General features: G+C 29.6%; 1 protein-coding gene across 1 annotated transcript in view; it reads left to right on the top strand.

Moving 5' to 3' along the window:
- The window catches only part of LOC142322025 (uncharacterized), a 349309-nt gene extending 324329 nt beyond the window's left edge, over positions 1–24980 (top strand). The window contains exon 6 of the mRNA XM_075360626.1: positions 19414–24980. Within this exon, the coding sequence (XP_075216741.1) occupies positions 19414–19725 (312 nt within the window). The 3' untranslated portion in view covers positions 19726–24980. The remainder of the gene's footprint in view (positions 1–19413) is intronic.
- The last annotated feature ends 1986 nt before the right edge of the window (positions 24981–26966 follow it).

Below are 26966 nucleotides of genomic sequence, written 5' to 3'. Positions count from 1 at the left end.
GATTATATATTGTACAAGTATAAAGAAAGAATTAAAGAAATAAGGTCTCATTGTATTAAATGTTAACGATAATATCAAGTGGAAATTGGGGGTGCTGCAGTTCCACAGTGCCTATACGCCTTCACTGGTAATGACGATTAATTATTTAATCTTATAATAACTGAATCAATTTAAATAAAAAAAAAAAAAATCTTAAGGGGAGTTAAAATACATGTATTCTAATTTTAACACTATTATATTTGTTTGTTCTTCAGTCACGCGTAAAATATTTAAACAAAACAGTTTACGGAAAAATAAGTAGATATGTTTTCTTTTTTCTGTAAAGGTTATTTGCAATCTCATATTAATCTTTCATTTATAAAGAAATTTCAAGTAAAAATAAAATAAAATCAAAGAAAAAATGAAATAATTATTTCTAATAAAAAAATTATATTCGAGTTTTTGAGCTCGGTTTTATATTTTCCATAAAAACTATTACTAAACCTGTAACAAAAAGTTGTTTCCTATATGATAAAAAAAGCCGCCTGAAATAAGCGAAAAAGTGAGAGTTCTGTAACTTGATAAAGATTAGAAAAAGAGTATAGAAACAGGAGTAAAGACTCTTCTGAATAAATAAACATTCCTTGGAATAATTCAATCACGAAGACAAAGATATAAAAAACCATTTTAAAATTTCCTTAACACAACGAATTTTTCTTATAAAACATCGCTCACTTAAATTGTCTTAACTTACAACGGAACAACCAAAGGTTTTTTTTTCTGTAAGTAAATAAAAGAATCATAGAAACTGATCTATTTAGGGACATGTCAAGGCTTTAATATACGATTAGAATTGATAACTTTCTCCTTTTTTTTGAAGCTAGTTAAATAAGGAGAAAATTTGAAAAACAGCCTTGTTTGAAAACATTTTTTTCTTAATTTGTCCACGAACACTCTACTGGGATTTACCGGGTATTCCGCTAGTTTCAAATTAAAATAAAAAAGTAATAATAAATAATGTTACAAAGTTAATCTGGTAACCCAGTTTATTATTACATAATATTTGCGTCACATAATGTTACGTAATTTGTTATTTTTTAAATAAGAAAATTAATCAGCGGCGCACACACACACACACACACACATATTCTGTTATAATTTAAAATAATACATTTTTAATGTTAAAATAGAGTAATTGAGCGTAAATATTATACAGAAACCAGTTATTTATAATGTTTATTTTATATATACATTTTCTTTTTACTCATAAAATTCTTATGTAAAGTAAAACATAAATCAAAAAATTAAGTACAGTACTATTAATTATACAACCCAGCTCGTGGATTAATAATTTTTTCAGCAGGGACTATAATTAAGAAAGTAATTTATAAAGCACCAATTTTTATACCATTCATTTGTAACGAGAAAACGCTACCGCTGTCCTTTTGTATTAAGTGAATATAGTATGAAATAATAGGCTACTTCTTTATTATTTTTAATTGCTAAATTAAACATTTTTTTAATCCTAATCTGTTATTAGAATGAAGAATCTTTTTACGTTAAAAAAAAATCCAGAAAATTATTTCTATAAATTCTTATAATTATTTTTATTATTATTAGTTTTTTTTTTAGCCCGCCCCCACCGGACCCGCAATTAAGCATAACTATAGCTCCGGTGGATGCCATCGCTTCAAACTACCTCGGCAGAACTCAAGGACCCACCCAGGTAGCGGCCCGGTCTTTGGATTATTTGCCATGCCTCAAATTAGGGGACCCCAAAGGTATCCCCCCACCGATCCTCCGGTCTTTACGCCTTGCCTCTAGTGAGAAAACCCCAGAGGGATCCGCACCAGGAGTACGGTCTTACATTCCCCCCGCTTTGCCACTAATAGGGAACCCCGAAGGGATGACCCAACGGTACTACGGTCTGATTGACATCCCCATGGCTCCGCCATGAGTCCCCGTCAACGATCAGTGATGAGACGGCGGAGCGTCCCACCCCTTCTGGATGAGGCTATCCCGCGTCGGAGTCACCATAATTCTACGCCCCACAGCAAGCACATCTCACTTCAGGTGTACATTTCTGAAACCTCCCCCCCCCCACAAAGCATGGCCTGATGTTTTCCATGAAGTGCAGTGGATTTCCTTCTGGCAATTCATCTTGACATGGCTAACCTCCCTGCAATTAAAACATTGGCCGATCCTGTCAGGACCAAATTCTTGCGTAAAGTAAAACATAAATAAAATATTAAGTACAGTACTAATAATTACACAATCCAGCTAGTGGATTAACAATTTTGAACGTTTGGTACCCCGTATCCCAACAATGGAAGCACTGCTCGCTATTCCAGCCGACCGTCGCATTACTCTGCAGGCCACCCATCCAATCCACCCGGCTGACCTGCAGCAATCTATCCGCCAGGATGGGCGGCAGAGCGAACGTCACTACCTGAGTGGCTCCGTAAGCAGGTCTCATTGAAAGCACATCAATCGTAATTGAGTCACCGGTAACACGACGAAGATCTCTCATGAACTCTTCTTTTGTGGTTAAGTCATTCACATCCTTAATAAGGACATGGATCCGCCTACCTCCCAAAACCGTCGTAACACCATCTACCTTCTCTGCAATTTTCCTACGGAGCCGCTCAGCATCGTCCCCCTCGGCCCGTACTCGAAGGAGAAGGTCTTCTCACGGACCCTGACGGGCCCAGAGGAAACCAGACTCGCCCAGCGATATAGTAGTTCTTTACTGTTCACATGAGGTTCGTATTGGGCCTCCCCTCTGCTTTCAAGACAATGGTCGCTGTAGTCAGCCCCACCACTTCTCTGGAAGACGACATTTTAGCACCTGCTCACTCGATGCCCTGTCGTATAGGAACACCTGCAATCTGCAAAAATATTCCACTAACCGGCGTAAGTAGCTACCGCCCCGTCCAGCGGATCAGCAAAAACACACCCCCACCATCCTCCATCACCACATCAGGGATAGCCTTCATAAGGCTTTGAACCGTCCTATTCTCCCCTTTGGCAGAGTCAACAACAATAACGTAAGGGGTACGCCCAACTTCAACCGTATCACTAGATAAAACATTGGTGCGTAACTTATCGATAAGCACTTATCCTGCCTGTAGATCACCTACACTAACCACTTTCCCAACCCAAGGTGCCCGAAGAAGGACTGAAGAATGTTGAGGGTGGCCAACATCCACCGCTAAGTCCAGTAGCCACGTCTGAGAGGCCTCATCCATTTCCCCAGGATCTGTCACCAGTGTAGAAGAACAAAATGTCTTTTTCGACCAACTCCATTGAATCAGTCGAAAAAGAACCTCATCAGAGACCCTTCCTGAAGGCCCTGAAGTAAGTCACCCTGATCACTTCCTCCATCAGGCATCTGAGTCAGACACCCACCTGGGGTTTGAATAGCCACCTCTTTAAGCAGCGCAGCCCCCTCAGATTACACGCATCTTTGTAGCTTCCTCCATCATTTCCGGTCGATTGGGCTGCTTTGCCTGAGGATTTGTACCAAACTCGTCTAAAACGTCCTTAAACATCTCAATCGTTCAAGCGAGCCCGTCCATGTTTAGGGAACACTCTTTGATCTCCGTTTTTGTGTTCTCATTCTGCCTGAAGCGAACTCATCTCCCTCACGTATTTAAGTAGAACTTTTGTATTGAAAGCTAGACATCTCAACCGCCGTTGAAAGCTTCTACTCTCGCAATCGGTTCCCCTCACTTCTTTTGGCTCGCCCACTACCACGTTGGATACTGCCTGTGACAAACCGCGTACCTCTTATATTTCTATAAATTATTTATATTGTCGATACAGTCTATATTAGTTTCACCGAAAAAAGCTTAAGTTTGAAATTTAAAGAAATATTATTTACAAAATAATTTTTTAGATTTTTGTTTATTTTCTATAAAAACTAAACCTTTAATTTTAAATATTTTGCCAAAATATATCCACTTTAAAAAAATTATGAAAAAATTCAAAGGTTTTACCTTTACCGACTTCATATACATAATTTCTTTTAACTTTTTTTTAATTGAAATATATCGATATATTAATTATTAATAACCTCTGATTGTAAAAAAAAAAATTATAATAAATAATAATTCCATAATAACAATAAAAAAATATAAAAAACATAAGTTATTAGTGAAATAAAATTTTATGTAATTTTCATTTTCATTCAAACATTTTTATAGCTGTTAATAATTATTAATAAGTCAATACATTTAAATTTAAAAAAAAAAAGTTGAAAAAAAATATATGTATATGAAGTCAGATTCGAACCAATGTGTCCATGGTTACAGAACCGACACGTTCCCACTAAACTACATAACTATTTGAGCGACGTGAAAAAAAATTAATATATAAAGTAATATAAAATGCTGATACGGACACTACAAAGCATGTGATGCAATTTGGTGTCCACCACAATGCAATTGTGTAACTTTCCACTTTATTAAAGAATTGGAGAATCGTATCTCATTTTCAAATGAAATAAGTTTAAATGAAATGCAGCAAAACATGAATATATCATTTAATGGGCATACAAGCAGACATACAAGTTCATACCAGATTTTTATGTATTGTTATTATTATGGAATTATTATAAATTTAAAAAAAAAAACTTAAAAAATATGTACGTATATGAAGTCGGATTCCAACCGATTTGCCTTTCCCTTGTAAAATCCAAATATTTCATTAATTAAAATTTTATTTGGCTATAACTCTGGAACCATTGAACATAAGTACCACTTATGATATATATCGTTGAAAAGCTCTCAAATAGGGCTTATTATTGCAGTTAAGAAAAATTCCAAAATTCAAATGTTTTAAAATTGAAACCCCTTGTAAACACATTTTTATCCAGTCGATTGCAATCAAAAGGGAAGATGCACAACTAAATTTTACAACATTCCTAAATACAAAATTTCAACATTCTACGGCTACTCGTTTTTGAGTTATACGAGATACATACGTCCGTACGGACGTAACCCCGAAACTAGTCCAAATGGATTCAGGGATGGTCAAAATGAATAATTTGATGTATTTTTTTCACTATTATCTGTCCTAGTCTTTTTTACGAGTTTAACACGTGAAAATAATCTGAAGTATAATAAAAATTAATTGGGGTTTCTTTCTTTAAAAGTAATGATATACATTGTTCAGTAGATCTTATGGTAAACAAGTAACATTGAAGGTCCACCTTCAGTTCAACTTGTGTAGCCGATTAACATTTATAGCCGATTATTTCCTGCATTCCAGTACGTTTGTCAAAATGAAATACCATAATGTATTCAGCCTAGTTATGGGATGCCTTGTATAGGATGTTTATTATTCTTAGAAATGGCCATAGCTTTTTAGAAATGACTTATATCTGGTTGCTCATTAATGTTATTGTTATTTATATCATCTAACCTTCATATTGCACTTTAAACTTGTATTCTCTTTTGTTACGTCTTTTGTGACTGACAATCTAATTAAAGAAAACCTATCAGAATTAAACAGAATTACGAATAAAAGTTTACCTCGGTTTTTTGCTTGTTTTCCCCATTATTGATTTCAATATTTCACAGTCTTCTTTAGAGCTAATATAAAAACATGTTCATTCAATGACTTAATTATTTTATTTGTTGTTTAAATATTATGTTAAATTTTATTGGTGATCGATTTCAAATACGTGACAGTACTGTAGCTCTGAGCTAATATATGAAGTTTTTTATCTTTTTATGATACCGTTAAGTTCTTAACTTCTTAATTTTAATCAATAATGCGATGGAAAAAGAGTCGGGAAAGGAAGAAAATATTAATTAAAATGAGTGGGAACTTTAAACAAGTGTATAGTTGTTTCACGTACATGTAAAATATAATATCTGACATTTCGTGGAGCACTATGAAGGGACTGTTCGGTTTTTACACTCTGTACTCCTTTCATTGCAGGTAAAGTAATTGAAAATTTAATATTCTAATGTTGTGTATATTTATTTTTACAATATTCTCTTTTTCCTGGTTCGTAGTCTGTAATACATATCAGAATAAACGTATTGGTATCAGTAAAAGTGACCTATTCACGGGGATTACTTATTTATTAACCTACTGAGATCCTACGAGTCAAAACGTCTACAACCCAGTTTATAAAATTTTGTATATGTGTATTAACTTCTGTCTTATAAATAATTTAATCTATACAGTGCGCCAACTTTAGATGTTAAGAAATAGAAAAATTTATTTTTTAAGTTTATTAATTTCAGACGAATGTAAAAATCAATCAACCGTATAACATTATCTTTAACTTGCAATAGAATTTGAATATTAAAAAATATTTTTAAAGTTATCTGTAATAAATCCTTCTTAAATAGACTTATCTGAAGAAAAAAATGGATAAACGCCTTCTTTATTTAGTGCAACATAAAAGGGTGTTGTACTAAAATAGATAACTATGTTTCTTAAGGAATTTATTTTTTTTAATAGGGTGGAGGCAGGTAAAATATTATCTATTGTCTAGAAGTTTTTCAATAAAAACTATGTAAGATACTTTACATAGATATATAAAATCAATCAACCGTACATATATAATAATAAATGTTACGAAAAAATGGAAAATTTTAAAGATTTTCATTACGTCCATTTCATTACAGATAAAAAATCTTATGCGGACACACATAACTTCCTTGTACGCCTATTAAATTACATATACACATTTTATTTAAATGAAAAGACATAAATTTTTATTTCATTAATAACTGTTGATTTTTATTTTTTATTTTTTATTGTTATCATTGAATTATTATTAATTAATTATTTATCTTAATTTTTGTTACAATCAGAGATTATTAACAAATAATAAACTAATACATTTAAATTATTAGTGAAAATGGTAAAGGGGCTAACAAACGTAAAAAAAAAAAAAAATAATAATAAATGCCTGTGCGGAGGTGGTGGAGGGGTGATTTTGCGGGTTGAAAAAAAAATTTCAATACAAAAGTTGTATATCATGCAAAAATCTATAACTTTTGTAGAGATCACGTTTTAACATAATCTCAAAATTTTCGAGAAAAATCCAAAAAATCTTTTTTTTCATTTTTTATTTTTCATTTCTGTCAAAATAATTTAATTTTAACGAAACTTGGTGAAAGTATATCTTTCTGTGTCTTTAATAACCATAACTTGATTATCAATTTTCGCCGAAAATCGCAATACCTTTTTTACCCCTTTTCAACCCCGTAAATCAACCCTCCACCAACCTCACTCAGGCATTTATTTTTTTTACGTTTATTATAAGCCCTTTACCATTTCTATTTATAAAAGTCCAGTTAACAATTTTTTTCCATCTAAATGAGTTATTTCAATCGGCGTTGTAAGATCCACATATTTCATTAATTAAATTTTTGTTTGGCTATAACACTGGAACCAATGAAAATAAGTACTATTTATGATATGTCGTTGAAAATCTCTCAATGAGAGATTATTACTGCAGTTAACAAAAAGTCCAAAATCCAAATGTTTTTGGATTTTGGGTTTTTTTGGACAATTTTGGTGCAGTCGTATGCAATCAAAAGGGGAGGTGCACAACTAGATGTTACAGCAGCCCTAAATCCAAAATTACAACATCCTACAGCTAATCGTTCTTGTAATACGCGAAATACATACGTACGTACAGACGCCATGCCGAAACTAGTCAAAATGGGTTCAGGGATGGTCAAAATTGGTATTTTCGTTGAAATCTAAAAACCGAAATTTTTCCCGATCACAATACTTCGTACAAGGAAGTAAAAATAATTGAATGTAAAGAAAATTTTGTAAACAGATTTTCTAAAATTAGTATTTTTTTAAATGTATTTTGGTATGAAATAAAGATGTTTTGAAAAGGTAAGGGAATTGAAAAATTGTATTAATTTATGAATTTATTATTATTACATCATATAATGTATTATTTAAAATAATATTAAGAAAAATTACCTGCGAAATAAGGTATTGGTGGAATTGAATATAGGGTATGTGAAATAAAATTCTGTTGGTTATAATTAACAGATAAAATACAGTGATTGGTTTATTGTAATAAAATGTAATCGATCCTGATTTATATGTAACTAAAACAGAAACACAAGTAACTATAGTATGGGCTGTACAAGAATTACTATTTTTCTGATTATAAAATAATACGCCTAATTTAAATACTGTCTTAGACAAAATATATTTTTCTAAAGCGTGGCCCCGCATCACTAATTATGTTACAAAGTAAATTGCAGTCACGTAATGCACCACCAGTTAAAAGAATTTCTTTCCTCCAGTAATCGTTATCTTCAACAGCATGAACTACATCATAGCAGAAAATACAATATATAGTCTACATATTTAACTTAATGGAACGAAATAATCGAAAAAAGACATTATAAACCAATCATTAATCTTCAACATGAAAACTTATTACCCGGAAAAGACGTCGTACATAAATCATTTCTAAAGTCCAGCATGGCCGATCACTCAGAAAAAAATATATAATTGTAATTTATTTTTAGTATTAAGATAAATTACAGTGTTTATCAGTATTAGGTAGATTTCATAAGAAAACTTACTATTGTAATGAATATCATGATTCGACTTCCGGAAAATTTTGACATATCTTCGCGTTTCACATCCCCAGACCTCAAAACAATCGTCAGCTCAAAAGTTTATATATTTCACTTTCTTGTAAACACGATAACTGCCGTAATTTTGCGCCAATCACTTACAAATTGATCCTTAAAAACAACTAGTCCCAAAATCTCGGTCGAGTTCATTAACGGCCAAAATCGGACCATGAGAGTGGAAATGGGGGGGGGGGCTTTATCGAAAAAAATATCGCTATAACTTTCTTATTAAGTAAAATATCGAATTAGTTTAAAATTCCTACTATTTTTTGTATAAGGGCATAAAACTTATTTAAATAAAGTTTTTTCATATCACCAACCATTGGCCCAGGGGTGGAAAAAATTGGGTTTTGAAAACCAAAAATGTCATACCCCTCTTATTAGGCACATGTCGAATCGGTTTAAAGTGGTTGGTAGTCCTCTAAACATTACGTAAAACTTTTATCTGAAACAATTTTTGATATGACCTACCCTTACGGCAAGGGATGACCAAAATATTGCTGCAATTGGAAGGAGATGGGGCTTATCGTATGATAAACATGTGACTTTTTTTTTCACATGCAACCATTGTCGTATTTAGTAAATTTGAAGTTTTTCTTATCTTTTAATATATAGAGATATAGTATATTAGGAAAAAAATTCTCTAAAAACTTAGATCAGCAGAAGCATTTTTGTTCGTCTGTCAGCCATTTTTTATTTTAATAGAAATTTATCTCCTCAAGAGTTTATCCAATTTAATCAAATATAGCCTTATTTTTAAAATAATATTATTCGGCACGAAATAAATAAATATGGAAATTTTATTATGTTAATAAATCTCAATGTGGCTGGCGGCCGTTTTAATTTTATAAGCCACGGTAACTCATCTAGATCTACCAATATTCGGAAGTAACTGTTTATTAGTTAATTTTTTTAAACGATTCTTTGTGATAAAAATGACACCGTGTTATTACAAACGCAAAATTTTAATGACAAAATTTAATATAACTATGTTCAAGTAGTACACAAACCTCATGAAAGTTTTTATCTCGGCACTACATAAAAATAGCCAGTATCACTCAGTACTTGATATTCAGATACCATTAAACTGGTGATGTTATCTCTTCCACTTTGTCAAAAAACTAACTAAGTAAATATATAAAAAAATTAATAGACTGTTTTATAAATTTCTTCATAAAATTCTAAAACTAAAACCACAGTTGATCTTAAGTTGTTTTAAAAAACAAATGATTTAAAATTAACATTATTTCAAAACTAGAAAGGTAGAAAAAACTACTTCAATTTATCATTATATCGCCCACATTTTGCAACTTCTTTTCCTTAATATAATTCATGTCCTCAAACTCCTTACACGTAGAATGTAACACTTCAGTGTCACTGACCCTGTCACCCAAACTTATTTATTTATTAACTTTTATCTGAAAAAAAAAGTTTAGAAACCACTTTTTGTATTTTTGATGATATTACTCTTAGTAAGCCCTTTACTTTTAATGAACCCTTTAAATTAAACTTGAGATATTTCCCCCTACTCTCTTACAGCGTTGCTTTTTATTTATTCTTTTATTAATGGAATATCCATCCTGTTGTATAAAATCCCAGGACAACATATCCTAGATTTAACATTCATGAAATATTAAATCAAAATAAGAGTCCATGAAAGATCGGAATCTACAAAAACATTCAATGTACTGCTGTGGGAAGTTGGTCTCAAAACAGAATAAACTTTAGGAGACTAGTGTCATTTTTTCAGAAAGATTTTAAGGAAGTTTTCTGCTTATTATATTGTACAACATCTGTAAAATATTTTATTACAATTTCAATTCCTATTATGTACGTTGCAATTTGTTCAGTTAGTGAATAAAAGCAACTCCTCCTCCTGTCCCAATGTAATATAAGACTCACACTCAGGCCGAAAATTCCTGAGACGTGTGGTTAATTGAATCCCAATCACCAAAGGTCACCGATAACCACTGTCTAGTATTAAAATCCGTATAAAATCAACTAAAGTTTATTTACATTTGTACCTCAGAACCTTTCATTACGAAAATCAGCTGTTAAACAAATGATTTGAGATGATCAGTTAACCACTAGATCAACCTGACTGACGACTAATCAAAAATCTGTATAAAACTTGTTACAGTTATAAATAATAAAAAATCTGATGGGAACACTACATAAATTTCTTAAATTACATATACACATTTTTTGTTGCGCTTCATTTAAACTTATTTCATTTGAAAATGAGATACGATCCCCCAATTCCATAATAAAGTGGACAGTAACACAATTGCTGAAATATTAGTTTTTATTAACATCAAATATTTATACAATTATTATGAAATATTAGGATAGAGTAAAATTCCGTTTATTAATCGTATTATCTTCGTGAGTTGCTGATTAACAAAAGTTTCAGATTTCTGGTGTGTCTACAAATAGAAGTTAATAATAATTAAACTATTCCGTTTAGTGAACTCCGCTATACTGGTTACAAATGTTAATTTCAACCTTAAGGTGTAAAATATTCAGTTTTTATTATTGGATATTTGGTGAGTAATCAAAAATGAAAAAGAAACAATAATACAGGAAAAAGAAAGATAACATGAAGAAATATATCTCAAAAAAACGGCAAGAAGATGAATATGAAGAGGAAGGAAATGTTAAGAACAAGGGAAGAGTAAAAAAATTAAGTGAAGATGATTAATATAAAGAGGAAGAAAATGTTGCAACAAAGAAAGAATAAAAAGATTAAGAGCAAATGATAAATATAAAGAAGAAAACGTTAAGACCAAGGAATGAATAAAAAGATTAAGAGAGGATGATGAATATAAGGGAGAGAAAATTTAAAAACTAAAGAACGTATACACAAATTAAGATCAGAAAAATTATATCAAACCAAAGAACGATTAAATGATTGGCAACAAAACCAAATAAACGAAATTATGATCAATTCCGACTCATGGAGAATATTGTCCGACAATATCAGAGGAGTAATGGACTAAAAGATAAGAATTTTTTTGCAATTTATTAAAGATCCGGGAATGTATGACGCAGCGTATGTGTTCTTGTGAGGGTCTATTTTTCAGTGCTCTGTAGTTAACTTAAATGTAAATAAAATTAAACAGAAATTCCAGAATAAATAAATAAAATTAAACAGAAATTAAATTAGAAAATCAAAAAATAATACGAATCTAAATTAAAATTTTCAATTAATATTAAATAATCAGATGTTTCACAAAATCTATTGCAAATACTCGTCATAATGCCTATTAAATTACATAACACATTTTTAAAAGTACATAACATTTTATTTCCGTAATATCTTCAGATATTTTTACTGTTATTATTAAATAATTAATTATTGTAAACATTATTTTACTATCACGAATTAATAATTATTAATAAATAAATATTTTTAAATTTTAAAAAAAGTTTAAAAAAATAAGATGAAGTCTTATTCGAACCGATGTAAGGTAAGGCCTCGTAAAATCCAAATATTTCATTAAAAATTTATTTGGCTATAACTTTGGAACCAATGAACATAAGTACCACTCATATTATATCGTTGTAAAGTTCTCAATGAGAGCTTATTACTGCAGTTAAGAAATAGTCAAAAATCTATTTTTTTTTGGATTTTGGGCTTTTTGGAGACACTTTTGATTCTGTCAATTGCAAAAAAAGAGGTGATGCTCAACTAGATGTTGCAACAGTCCTAAATTCAAAATTTCAATATCCTACTGCTAATCGTTTTTAAGTTATACGAGATACATACGTACAGACGTCACGCCGAAACTAATCAAAATGGATTCAGGGATAGTCAAAATTTCCGTTTAAATCTGGATACCGAAATTTTTCGTGATCATAATACTTTGGTTTATTTCGTACAAGGTGGTAAAACAAAGTAAGATGATAATATACATGAAATTCATAACATTTTATAATTAAACGTTTTACGTTTAAATAAATTATAATTCGAAATTAGTAGATTTTGAATATACATAAAACGCACGCAAATATTTATCTGGGTTTTCTGATACAGATTTGGATTTAGTATTTTGATTCAGTGAAGAAAGCAACAAGCAATTCCATTCAATCCTAATTTTTCTTATATACGCTTAGCTTAGTATATTTATTATTTCTTGATAAATATACAAGGCAATTTTTGTGGATGATTTATATTTCATCCTAGATATATTCATATATTTCATTATAAAAACGCCTATTACTATTCGTTTATGATCATTAAAAAGATATTAAATACATATTAACAAATTTTATTGGAATAATGTACAAATATACTAAATTAAAAGGCATTAAAAAATAATCATAAATTTATGTTATTAGGACATTTATAAAATTTAATTATTAAAAAACTTTTTTTCATTAAAAAAAAAGAAGGAGTAATAATAATAAAAAAGATAGTAATATAACAGTAAAATGAAATACAAGTTTTAATTTAGTTTAACTATAATTTTATATGGACTTTCAACTATTTCAATATTTTCTCCTCTAAAATAACTTCAGTTAAACCTTCAACAGACTTTCACTTTTTTTTTTGTTAGAATAATATTTTTGTTTTATTTTGGTATAAATTATTACAACATGCAATCATAATTCTAATTCAGTTTTGTTTTAACAATAGTAATAATAATAATATTAAACAGACCACAAGCACTACAGTGTGTGTGCGTGTCTGTCTCTCTCTCTCTGTGTGTGTGTGTGTGTTTTATTAGCCCCTACGAGTTTACACATCATATCCTAACATTTCTCTCATTCATTTAAATGGCCTGATGGGGAAAACTCAACAAAAAAAATTTGAATAAAGGATTTACTAATAAATATAAAAAACAGAATCTTTCTAATTTTAGTAAATTACACGGAATATAAAAAAATATTGTTTTAATTGCAAGAAATCTCTATTTACAAATAAAGGTCTAAAACAATTTTTTCCCCTATAATTTTTTATCTTATTAAAATCTAATAATTCTGATGCAAAAACATTCCTGGAATTTGCCTTGAAATTAATTAAAATTAAAATTAAATCTTCCTTGAAATTAAATTCTTAAAGTGATAAAAATTTCAATTTTATTATAATTATTAGACAGTGAAATCATTCACTGTAAAATAATTACAGTGAACGTCATAATACTATATCCTATAATTCTACTATGGACTCTAATACAGAGATACATTTCATTTGATTCATGGAATGTAATTCTGCACAACTGGTAATGTCTTACAGCAAGTATTGGAATCGTCCACCATTTTCCTGAAGCCAGATTCGAACCCTTTGCAACATATTTTTTGACATCCTTTGTAGGACATCATGACAAATAGAATTCATTTATATCTACCGGCCCGATTTCATTTATATGTAATACATATCACATTTACATAAATAATACACTTCTTATGATTATTTGTTGTTTAATAAATGATATCGGGCCGGTAAGAGTTTTGTAACAATTTTTTTTCTTATTATATGGAACGCTTAAACATTGTTTATTATCTATAATTGTATATCTGTTCTCTATTAGGTATATTTAACATGTGTTTTTTTAAAACAAAATTCTAAATTAATAACAAATTTTTATAATAAAAATGTAGTGGCTTACCTTTTTGATATCAGTACCGTTTTGTTAAAAACAGTTTTATTTATATTACAGAAATTTTTGTTTTTTGAACGGAAGAAATGATATCTGTGGTTTATAATTTCGTTGCGAATTTTCTGGATAACATTACTTAAATTTATTTAACCCACTTTTTAACGGTGGAGATTTATTACCTTTTTTACAATCTAATAAGTTTTGACCAAACTGTTTTCACTTTTATAACAATGTCTTATTTAAAGAAAAGTAATGCAAAAAAAGTTCAACTACATGCCTTGGATCAATAAAAGGTTAAACAAAAGTACTGACCTTCACTATACAATCATATAAAATTGTTATTTCTCTGATAACGCTTCCACTAGAGAGTGGAAATATAAAATATCAAAATGATAGGTTAAGATAATTCAGTGTTTAATTCAGTAAGTTTAAATATTTCCATATGCTACGTTAACTTAGACTGCGGTAGAGGAAAATCATATTTTTCTATACTTGAAAATATGACATAAATTAAGTAATCATTACTTTAAATTTTATTTCGTTTTTCTTTCACTCTTCAACTATATAGTTGACTATCATGTGATAACATAATAACATACAGAAACACATATCTTTTCGCTTATTTACTTAGCTGAGACACATATATAGTACTCACTTCTCAATTAGTTTACCTCTGTTATGACAGATCATAACCTAATTTTTTGTCACTTTCCTTTGAAGATTGCTTAAACATTTATTTACGTAGTTTTAGCATTCAGATTTTTTTCATACAAATGTCATCTTATATCTTCTGTAATTCTCTTTTTGCACACTGAAGAGAATGTAAATGTTAGAACAAGAATACTATTTATTTCAGTTATTTTTATAATAAATAAACCAGTTATTGTGTTTTTTTTGTATTTTTCCCCTCATATTAACACTGACTTCCATTATGTAACGCTGTGACAAGATTAGGTGTCTAAAATATTCCTCATTGTATTGGTGTTTAGTTGTATACAAACATTAATTATTTCAATGTCTTTTTATTTTATTTTTTATATTAATATTTTGATATAACAAGTTGACAACACTAGCTCTAGTCACGGAAAGTGAGAGTGCTGCATAGTCTCTTAATCATTCGCTACCGTTTAACGAAAAATTAGGAAAAGGTTCATGATATTCCGTTTACAGCAGGATAAAACTAAAATGAAATAATATATAAGTAACTTTCATTTCCGTAATTCATTTGATGGTTCAGTTTTTTACTTCCTTGTACGAAGTAAAGGAAGTATTGTGATCGCGAAAAATTTCGGTATTCATATTTCAACGGAAATATCCATTTTGACCATCCCTGAATCCATTTTTACTAGTTTCGGCGAGAAGTCTGAACGTACGTATGTACGAATGTATCTCGTATAATTCAAAACGATTAGCCGTAGGATGTTGAAATTATGGATATAGAACTTGTAACATCTTGTTGTGCACCTCCCTTTTTGATTGCAATCGACTAAACCAAAGGTGTCCAAAAAAGCCCAAAATAAAAAAACAATAACAGATTTTGACCTTTTTCTTAACTACAGTAATAAGCCCTCATCGAAAGCTTTTCAACTATATATAATAAGTGGTACTTATTTTCATTGGTTCCAGAGTTATAGCCCAATAAAATTTTAATTAATGTAATATCAATAATATTTGATATTATTAATAATATCAAATAATATTATTATTATTATTTGCACATCGGTTCGAATCAGACTTCATCTCTTTTTTTTAAACTTTTTTTTTTAATTTAATTGTATTGATTTATTAACTTATTGATTTATTAACCTCTAATTTAAAAAAAAAAAAAAACTTTTAACTAATTGCTCAATAATAACAATAAAAAAAAATATATATATATATAAAATATCAGAAGTTATTAATGAAATAAAATTTTATGTATTTTTATTTTTTTTAAAAATGTCTACATGTAATTTAATAGGCGTACAAGGAAGTATGTGGTTTCCACATCAGATGTTTTTTTAATGAGATAAAATTATTATTTTTTTTTTTTTTAGCACTCGTTGCTTAAACTATTACTTGCATTTGTATACAACACAAAATATTTCAAACAACAAATCGATATTTCATTTTCGGAAATGACTTGTGATTGATGTCAAGGTCTTCTAACATGAACGATATTCACACAACACACGTAAAAAGATGTTTGAACCTTTTCAGAGGGAACTCAGTTAAGTGGAATGGTTCGGTTAAGGGACAGAATTACGAAAAACAGACAGAAAATACGAAAAAATGTAGTTCGTATTTTCCTACTTTGTTGATTAGGTTTAATTTACTAAGCATTTGGCACGGTTGGTATTAATACAATTGTATAAATTAAATTTCCACTTACCAACAAATTTATTTTTTATTTTTTTCAATAAGACAGTAACGTCATGTTTGTAAGATGTTTGCGACTATTATGAAATATAAATGAAATAGCATTAACCTATTAATAATTAATTATTATATAATTTGTGTATAAAGAATATCATATCGAATCTGACCTGTTCATTCATCAATTTATTATTATTTATATATATATGAAATTTTTCTGAGATGCTGATTTTTTTAATAATTATTATTCTATTCTAATATTTTAATATATTCGTTGCCGTTATAATTATGTCCCTTTTCTAAAATGTGTTTGGCGAAATTTTTCTTTATTATTTTTAATAATACAATTAATATGTTCTTTTATTCTTATGGCAAACGAATGATTTATCATTCCAATATATTTTAAGTCACAATTTTCGCAATTAAGACTAAATACTCCGTTTTTTCTAAATTATAATTATTATTTTGCTTTATTGTAATAGAAGTATCTTAATTATTTATGTATTTTATTATTTGTTTTATACGCTATTTTTAATTTAAAATTTTTCAACATTTTATTAAATTTATTATAATTTATATTGTATTCAATTGGAGCATATTCATTTATTTTATTATTATGATCGTTAGCTTTATTTTGTCTTTTATGTGTATTTTATTTTTTATTCTGGTGTGTAATTTGTTTGTTAATTTAGTATAATAACCAATATTTAAAGCTATGAATTTAATATTATTCATTTCATTATTCAATTTTATATTATCATATTTTAATGCTCTACAAATTAATGAATCCAATGATGAAAAGATTTAATATGTATTATAGTATTCTGTTTTGTTGGCTTTCTATAAATGTCTATATCGATTTTTTTAGTGATAAAATTTTTGTTAAATTTTATGTCCAGGTAATCAGTACTATTATTATTTTCTCTGTTTAAATTGAATTTAATATGATTATTTAAAGAATTCATTTCTGTAATTATTGTATTTTCTTCGTTGTTAAATTGTTGGATATACGAGGTGTGTAAGAAAAGTAATGAGACAGTCTTTTTACTTACTTAAAAATAAAAAGGTTTATTTTTCAAACAACAATATTATCCCCTTCAAAGTAGTTCCCTTGGGCAGCTATACAACGGCGTATACAGTCTTTTGAATGTTCTCCAGAGTTCTAAAATGACGTCCTTTTAAGACAATTTTCAATTTCGGGAAAAGGAAAAAGTCACAAGAACTCAAATCAAGTGAATAGGGGGTTTGAGGAACCGTAGGAATGCGTTTTGAGGTCAAAAATTCCCTGATGGAAATGGACGTGTGACACGGAACATTGTCATGATGAAGCTTCCACTTGTCTGCAATGTCTGGTCTCACGCGTATCACACTTTCCTGAGCCTTTCAGGACAACTTCGTAAAACACTTGGTTGAGAGTTTGTCCTGGAGGAAGAAAATTCTTTATACACGATACCCCTACTGTCAAAAAAGCAAATCGGCATGGTTTGGATCTTTGATTTTCTTGTTCGACATTTTTTCGGTCGAGGAGATGACGGAGTGTGCCACTTCGCTTTGCCGCTTTGATTCAGGATCGTACTCAAATATCCAGGATTCATCACCTGTGATCACACGATTGAAGAATTTATGGTCATTGCCAATCCTCTCAAGAAGATCAACGCACACGTTTCTTCGATTTTCCTTCTGTTCCGTTGTGAGGTTTTTCGACACCAATTTCGCACAAACCTTTCGCATGTCCAAATCGTCTGTCAAATATTTGCTGTACGGTGAAAGTGTTTAAATTTAACTGTTCACTCATCATCCTTATTGTTAAACGACGGTTTGATCTCACAAAAACCCTCATATGCTCAACGTTTTCATCAGATTTTGAAGTTGAAGGTGTCCCTGTGCGAGGTTGATCTTCAACGTGTTCTCGGCCTTCCAAAATGATTTGTGCCAACGGAAAACTTGTGCTCTTGATAAGGAATGTTCCCCCATAGGCCTGTTTCAACCTTTCAAAGGTCACACTCGCGGATTCCCCAAATTTAACACAAAACTTGATTGCACAACGTTGCTCTAAATTCCGATGCTCCATTTTATAACACACAACAAAAACACTACTTCACTGATGGCGCTGTCAAAAATAATGTGTTGGCTGGACGGAATTGAAACTCGTACTGAGCATGTGGAAGAAATGAACAAACCGGTCTAGCACAGACCGGTAGATACAGAGTTACCAGATCGCTCGCAGTGTTACCAATCTCATTACTTTTCTCACACACCTCGTATATTATCAAGATGTCATCCACATACTTTTATATAAAGTAATTTGATGTTTATTATTTGTATTGGATATTAGGGTGTTTTCTATTTCATTCATAAAAATATCTACTAAAATAGCTTTGTTGATTATTCTTTTTTCTTTCTTGTTTTCATCTTTTTATCCAATTTTTCCATTTCACTTATTTATTTTTTTAAATATTTTTATGAACAAAACAATTTTCAAGTTTCTTCCTTAACTCCATATGTCCTAACGACTGTTCCGCCAGTTAATGAAGTAATTCTAACAAGGTTCTAATTTTTTTTTATCAGTTTATTTATCTCCATTTTGATGTTGAAATATTTCCTCACATTTCTTAGAATAATACAATCCGGAATTCTTAATACTAAAATTAATAATAGAACAAAAATCAATATGAATAATTCGCCTAAAATGTCTGCTTTTTAATTAAAATTGATAGCTTGATATATCCGGCTTGTAAAATACATTAATTTTCCAAATGGAAAATCTGGGATAATATTTTTTTTTAATAAAAACAAATAAATTTATCAAATCTTAAATATTATTCTTATTTTTGTTTCAGAACGAAATAATTAGACGAAAGAGTTCATCAAGTGGTACTCTTGAAAGTCAGTCGTCATCCAGACCTACATATCGCCAACAACCACCACCAGCACGTCGTCCTAGGTTGGGTCCATTAACTCGACGATTAGGTTTACCTCCAACACCTCCACCACCTAGACGTTTAGCACCAGTCCTCTCTGTAGATTCGCTTGTAGCTGCATTACATCAAGCTGATGTATCTTATCTCGATACCGGTGATCTATATCGACATACAGAACGAGCAGGAAGTGTGCCTGATTTAAAAAAAGTTTTTTACACTGGTTTTTTATGATCACTTAATTATTTTTGATTTAAATTAATATGATTATATCATTTTGTAGTTATTATGTAAATTTTTATTATAATATATTTAAAAAAAGAAAATATTGCTATCATTTTATTGACTCTTTTGAAATTCATCCTAGACAAGATCTTGATTTAGTAATTGGTTGGTAAAGTTAATTGTTGTCATGGTAACATATTTGAGTAGCCTAAGATTTGATCTAAAGATACGCGTTTCCATAACAGTTCCACCCTGTTAGGCAATAGACGTGAGGATTTAATTTATCCTGGACACTTCTTTATGTAATAATGTTTTCTAGGTAATTAACTTTCCAAATTAATAGTCTAATTCTTCGATTGTACTGCAGTATTATTAAATCATAATTTTATTTTAAATGTTGTTTAATACATTTAACAAAGGAGCACAACCCCTTTGCTATTTTCTGTGTGGAAGTTAATACAATCGAAAATAATGGAATATTAATACAAACGTCTTTTTTAACATACAATATCTTATATTAAAGTTGATATGTATGTTCTAGAATTTTAAGTGCCAATATAAAAAATTATTATATTTTATTATAAATTTAAACGGGTTTGTAAATCTTGTTTATAATTTTCTACTTTAGTTAAATTTTTTACACTATCTTTCCGGGCTACCTAGACGTATGAATAATTTTCATTTTCTTTATGTCTGGTTTTTTAATTATTACACTTTTGTTACGTCTTCCTTTTTCTGCTCCATAAAAATTAGGGAAAGTTAGGACTGGTTCAATAAATGAGAATAAATAAAAAAAACTGTTTTTCATCCACTGCAAGGTTTGAAGTATGTATTTCTATTTATTTTTTTCTCATTTAATCAACGATAACTGTACTTAAGTTTTATTTAAAATTTTGGTCACCTATCATATTAGAAGATTATATCAGACATTATTTTTAAAAAAATATTAGTAGCTAAACATGAAAATAATTTTTTAATCTGTATGTGTTTATAGGGTTGTCATTTTTATTTTTACAAAACTCCTTAATTGTTCTTTCATTTATTTTCATTCTACACAAAACTTGTACTCTTGATCAACTTTAAAGTTGCCTCTTTATCCAAAGTTTTAGTTAAGGGAATAACCTTTAACCCTTTAGAGGAATAAGAGTAAAAATTTCCACTATATATATATGGTTTGTTTTTCAGTTAAATGCAAACATACTTAACTTTTTATAAAACTTTCAACCCTCTAACTGAGAGAAAAGGAATAAATAAATAATAATAATTTAATAAGAACAGTTCTGCCTGTTCTTCAATCCTTGCATAAAAAAATGGCTCTGTAGTATTTAAATCTGTGATATATAGGTTATAAATCTTACTTTTTGAAAATAATTAGTCTCTTCTGTAGCACTTTTAGATAAGGGTTGTATTTGTTGCAGATCAAAACATAAACTTAAAGAGTTTGACACGTTTTCTTTCAAATACTGGTAAAAATCTTTAGCTCATTGCGTACGCACTCAGGTTTTTACACCATTAGCTTCATTTTTTCTGCAGATTGAGGAGGAGCGTTTTTAATTTTTTCTTGTAGTAAGCAGCAACTACTGCAGGCGTCTAAAGCAGGAGATTTAAATTCCATGTTAAATTCTATTTCAATTATTTGGCTAAACATGAAGGGCTTTACAAGCAGAACTTCACTACATTGCTCATTATACATTTTATGAGTGTTGTTTATACTCGGGTAACTATCAAAGTAGATTTTTTTTAAATTTATGATGTAATGTGACTCTTTACCCCTTAACTTCTTAATAAACTCCCTGACACTTTTTCTCTTTAAGGCAATTCGATTATTTTTCCTATGCCCGCCCCGCCTTTTCATGACTAACTTTCTGCAATGTACATTTTTAGCAATATTTTTAAGCCTATTTCGCACAATTCCCATAATTTGAACAAAAAATTGAAACATAAGGGAACCTTTATATCATTGGTTGAAGGCAAGTAATAAATTACATGGTACTTGTGCCCACCTCCAGGCCTTTGTTCCTAGCTGTTGTTGCTAGGCCTAGCCCTAAGATGTTTAACAAGGACAGTATGAACTAATTGACAGATAAGATTATCCTGTCTGACTTTAATTGGAATTTCGTAAAGCCTATATTTAAAGGCTTTTATATCGTAAGGCTTGATTCTTACTCATGAAAAACGTTTTATGTTAAGTTTGCAAGGAACAAATAGTAACGCTCGCCTAAGAGTTTCATACCTCTTTTCTTTTAATGCTTTTCTTCTTCCAGCAGCTGATTTTATTGCTTCCAGCTCACTAATATTCACAATATCATCTGTATTATCCATTTTGGGAATTTACTATTACAATTATACTTTTAAAGTAAGAAACACTCTCAAACATAAAGTTGTACTTAAAAGGTAATCAAACATAATCCATCGGGTTGATCTAGTGGTAACCTCGACATCGCAAATCAGCTGATTTCGAAGTCGAGAGTTCTAAGGTTCAAATCCTAGAAAAGGTACTACTACCTTTCTAATCTAATTCGTACTTTTTTACGGATTTGAATATTAGATCGTGGATACTGGTGTTCTTTGGTGGTTGGGTTTCAATTAACCACACATCTCTGGAATGATCGACCTGAGACGGAACAAAACTACACTTCATTTACATCCATACATACCATCCTCATTAATCCTCAGAAGTAATACCTTATGGTGGTTCCGGAGGCTAAACAAAAGAAAAAAACGGGAACAAATATAACCTGTAACTAATAAGCACAGCTGTGTATAGTCTCAAATCACATGATGAGTTTGCAGCGCTCCTATTGATAACATGGACTAAACACTAAATTGATATTTGCTATGGATAAAATATGTTTTGCATGAAACTCTAAATTTCAAAGTTCTTTCAATATTTGGCAAAGATCTATTTGAATGTTCACTACTTAAAAAGGCATATTTGTCTAACCCAATTTAACCCAGTTTTGATTTTTTGTGACAAAAACGTTTGGAATTTTACCTCCGGAAATAGAAAAAAATATTCTATTAAGAAAATTTCTCGTTCTCCCCCCAAAAATTTTTATAGATATTGAACCAATACTTTTTCAGTTATAAAGCATTTTTTTAGGTAACAACTAGCCGGCCTCCGTGGCGCGAGTGGTAGCGTCTCGGCCTTTCATCCGGAGGTTGAAAGGTTAAATAGTTTTATTTTATAATATTGTATTTTATCAAAAACTTTGTTTTTGGTAAATTTAAAATTATTTATGCAAAATAAAGAATTTATTTGATGTGTGCTATTTTCTGTGCCATTAAAAAATATAATTTTACTTATAAAAAATAATACCTACATAAATATAATCACAAATCTTGATACACGATTTAATAAAAAAAAAAAAAAAAAAACGTATATACCCTGCCACAATTTAAAATATCCGTTTTCATAAATACATATTTATTACGACTCAATATCTGTTACGTTTACAACACGTGCTAATCACTTAATTGCATTGAACGACTGACTGAATTAGACATACACGCTTGTGCGTACAAACTGATCCACTAGGTTCTGCGTAAATCTTCATGGTGTGTTACATCGGCGCGCGCAACTTCCATAACTTGCTGAAAATACACTCTAACCAATTTCTCCTAACGCGCCAAAAGAAGCATAACTTCAAAAAAAGTGTTTTAGTCAGCTATATTATTTGTTTTTACGAATTAAAAAAAAATGGAATTTTTATAAGCTCATTAAGAAAACTTGTGTAATAATAGAAAAAAAAATCTACCATTTCGACGCTAGTGAATTGATATTTATAAATAAAAAATCAAATTTTTTTTAATTTAATAATATTTTTGATTAGTGACAGTATGGATGAAGTTACTTTTGCCACTAAATGATTGTGACATGTTATTTTAATAATTAGTTATCCTTAATAACTAATATAAAGGCTGTTTATTCTGTTATTACGTAATCTTTCCAGCAATTTTTGCTCTCTGCAGCACTTAATGTGCAGATTTTAGAGGAATCTATTTTCAAATATCATTACATTTCTCTTACATATAATAAAAGTTACTTTAAATTATTATATGTACACTGAGTAAATACTAAATATACACATATCCTTTTTAAGCTATCATAACGAATATAACAGGTTTTTAATTTTGTTAAATGACAACATCTTACAGGATTAGCTATTACGTGAAAAGTTGCCGATAATTGACAACCGTTTGACCAAATCTTCCTAATTTGGAGATGATTATGAGATGAGCTTAGTTATTAGGGCACATTTAAATAATTGTTTTAGCATGTTGTACACGGATGTACAGTCAAATTAGATTAAAAAATAATAAAATAAAAAAATCACTTTTCATTAATTATTTTCTTCATTCTTTTGCAGAAAAAATTTAGTTATAAAATTAAATTAGGCTATACAGTTAACAGAAAATGAATAAAGAAAACTAAAATCACCCTAGATTTTTTTTTTTACTGTAATTATGAAATGGTAATTAAGCTTTAAACTCGTCGACAAATACATAGTTTGGCTTCTGTAATTAAAAGTAAAATAAAAAGAAGAATTAAAAGTATTATATTTGTGTAGAAGTTCATAACAGTATTATTGTATCATACATTTTATAATAATGTTAAAATACATTATTATCCCACACAAAAAATTTTTAAATAATTTATATTATGATGTAATTTAAGAAAATTTTTCCCATCAGTAGATTATTACGGTATTAATTATTTTATTTTTACTTCGATAAAGTAATAACATGTATTATTATACTTAATATAGAATTTATTTCAAAACCGTAAAGTTATTATAAGAAAACAAAGTAGACAAAAGAATTTATATGCAATTTTTAATAGTTTAACGCTGAAGATGAAATGACACTTAGAAAACGCTATCTGTTAATAAATGTTCTATAATTTTCTGTAGAATTTCTCTTGGTTAATAGAAACATATATTTAAAATTATTAACTAGAATAACATATATTAAAAAAAAAAACAATACAACAAAATAATATCTTTATTGAACTGTGTATTTTAGAGTTCATTTTAATATTTTTGATTATGTAAAATATTATTTTAATAACTTAGTGATTTTTTTATATATAGTAACGTATTTTATTGGTAGATATTGTTGTATAGTTTGTATTTGTATATATATATAAGTAAATATATATGTATACAAAGGCCTATATAAATTTGTAAATAGATTATGTTACATTAAATTTTTTTGTACATATTAATTTTTCATGTATCTGATAATAAACAATAGATATTGATTTTTTCCCAAAAATTTGTTTTTTTATACATAAAATATACCCTTAAAAACTTGGAAAAAATCTTTGTCGTCAACTTTTTTTTCTTTCAGTATTTCTCTTGTTATCAATTCTACTTATTTTAATATCCGGAAATGAAACTTGTAAAAACAAATCTGTGAATGTTGTTTAAATTTTATTTATTTTAATATTTATCTCACCAATTGTTTTATTAAAACTAAAATACATCTTGGTTCAGTGAAACCTTTACAAGTCATATGAACATTTTTTTTTCGAGAAAACTTAGTGGTGGATATGAAAATGTTACTCCACTTCTTTCCAGTATACTTTATTGAATCGTTAATTTCTCAGCTTGCTAGATTATTAAACGTATTTTTCCGACTGGTGAAAATGGAAAATCAAATTAAATCCTCCAAATTTCTGTGGTTGACATTTACTCTACAACATGAAATTTTTTCTGGAGTATGTTCGTACATTAGTAATGAACTCATTCCACCATTTTACATAGTGAAGCTATAATGTATCCTTAGCGAACAAGTCGCTTGTTCGTTCCGTATTAAATCGATTGCTAATCATATTCTCAAAGAAAAAATTACCCGCATCTTATAGGCATTAGGCTATAAGGTATTCTCTACAAGGCTACAAGAATTTCTTTCTACCATTACAAAAGAAAAGATTGACAATCTACAATTATTATCCTCAACCATTCTAGGCAAATGGTTGCTAAATTAAGATAATCGCCATGAAGTAATAATGTTGTCTCACAAACTTCTCATTTACGAATTCTTTTTGTAATAATTTGTTCTTCATTGAATGTAACTGTAAATAAATTTTTAAATAATACATAAGATAAACGATGGATTGATCGAATCAGACCAGCAGAATGGTCACCATAACTCCTGATCTCAAGCCTTCATATAATTTCCTTTGGGATTAGATGAAGTCGTTGATTTATTCTACACCCAGTGGCACATAAGATATCACATCACGGAAACTGATACTAACGGAAACTGATAATCGTGATACTATAAGACATGGTCGAGAATTATGAATTTATCATTCTGAATGCTAAGGAAATTATAGGATAATTAATAAAAAATCAGGAAATGAAGGTGTAAAAATAATAGTTAATGTTAAATTAGAAGTTTGTTATTACAAGCAGCACAGTGAGAATTTTTTTAGCCAGGATATATTCAAAACGCAAGGATATCAAAATATAATAGGTTTTTCACAATTTCTTCAGGAGAAAATAAAAATTATTGTTTTTAAAGATTAATTTAAAGATTAATTCACCATATACAGCTTGAAGTCTGTACGTGAGAATAAAAAATGGAAATTTTATAGCGTAAGAAAAATGTCATACACGTCCGGTATTCGAACCCGGAACCTTTCAGAATTTTTACCTAAGTAGTTGTGAAAAACCTTTTAAAAATAATAAAAGAAGAAGAACAAAGCTGAGACGTATGAAATAGAAGGTGTTTGAGAAAACTAATCAGACTGACTTTTTACTTACCAAAGTTTTTATTTTTTCAAACAACAATATTATCCACTTCAAAGTAATTCCCTTAGGCAGCTATACAGCGGCGGAGTCGTTGTTCCCACTCCTGGTAGCAACTCTGGAAGGCTTCAACTGGTAGGACTTTTGACTGGTCGGTCACAGTCTTTTGAATATCCTCCAGAGTTCCAAAATGACGTCCTTTTAAGACAATTTTCAATTTCGGGAAAAGGAAAAAGTCACAAGGATTCAAATCAAGTGAATAGGGGGTTTGAGAAACCGTAGGAATGCGTTCTGAGTTCAAAAATTCCCTTATGGAAATGGCTGTGTGACACGGTCACAAGCGTGACCGGTGTGAACCGTCACAAGCTCAACGTTTTCGTCAGATTTTGAGGTTGAAGGTGTCCCTGAGCGAGGTAGATCTTCAACGTGTTCTCAGCCTTCCAAAAATGATTTGTGCCAGCGGAAAACTTGTGCTCTTGATAATCAATGTTC

The sequence above is a fragment of the Lycorma delicatula genome, chromosome 1 (assembly GCF_047948215.1).
Source record: "Lycorma delicatula isolate Av1 chromosome 1, ASM4794821v1, whole genome shotgun sequence".
NCBI lineage: Eukaryota > Metazoa > Arthropoda > Insecta > Hemiptera > Fulgoridae > Lycorma > Lycorma delicatula.
This window is presented reverse-complemented; position numbering and strand designations above follow the sequence as displayed.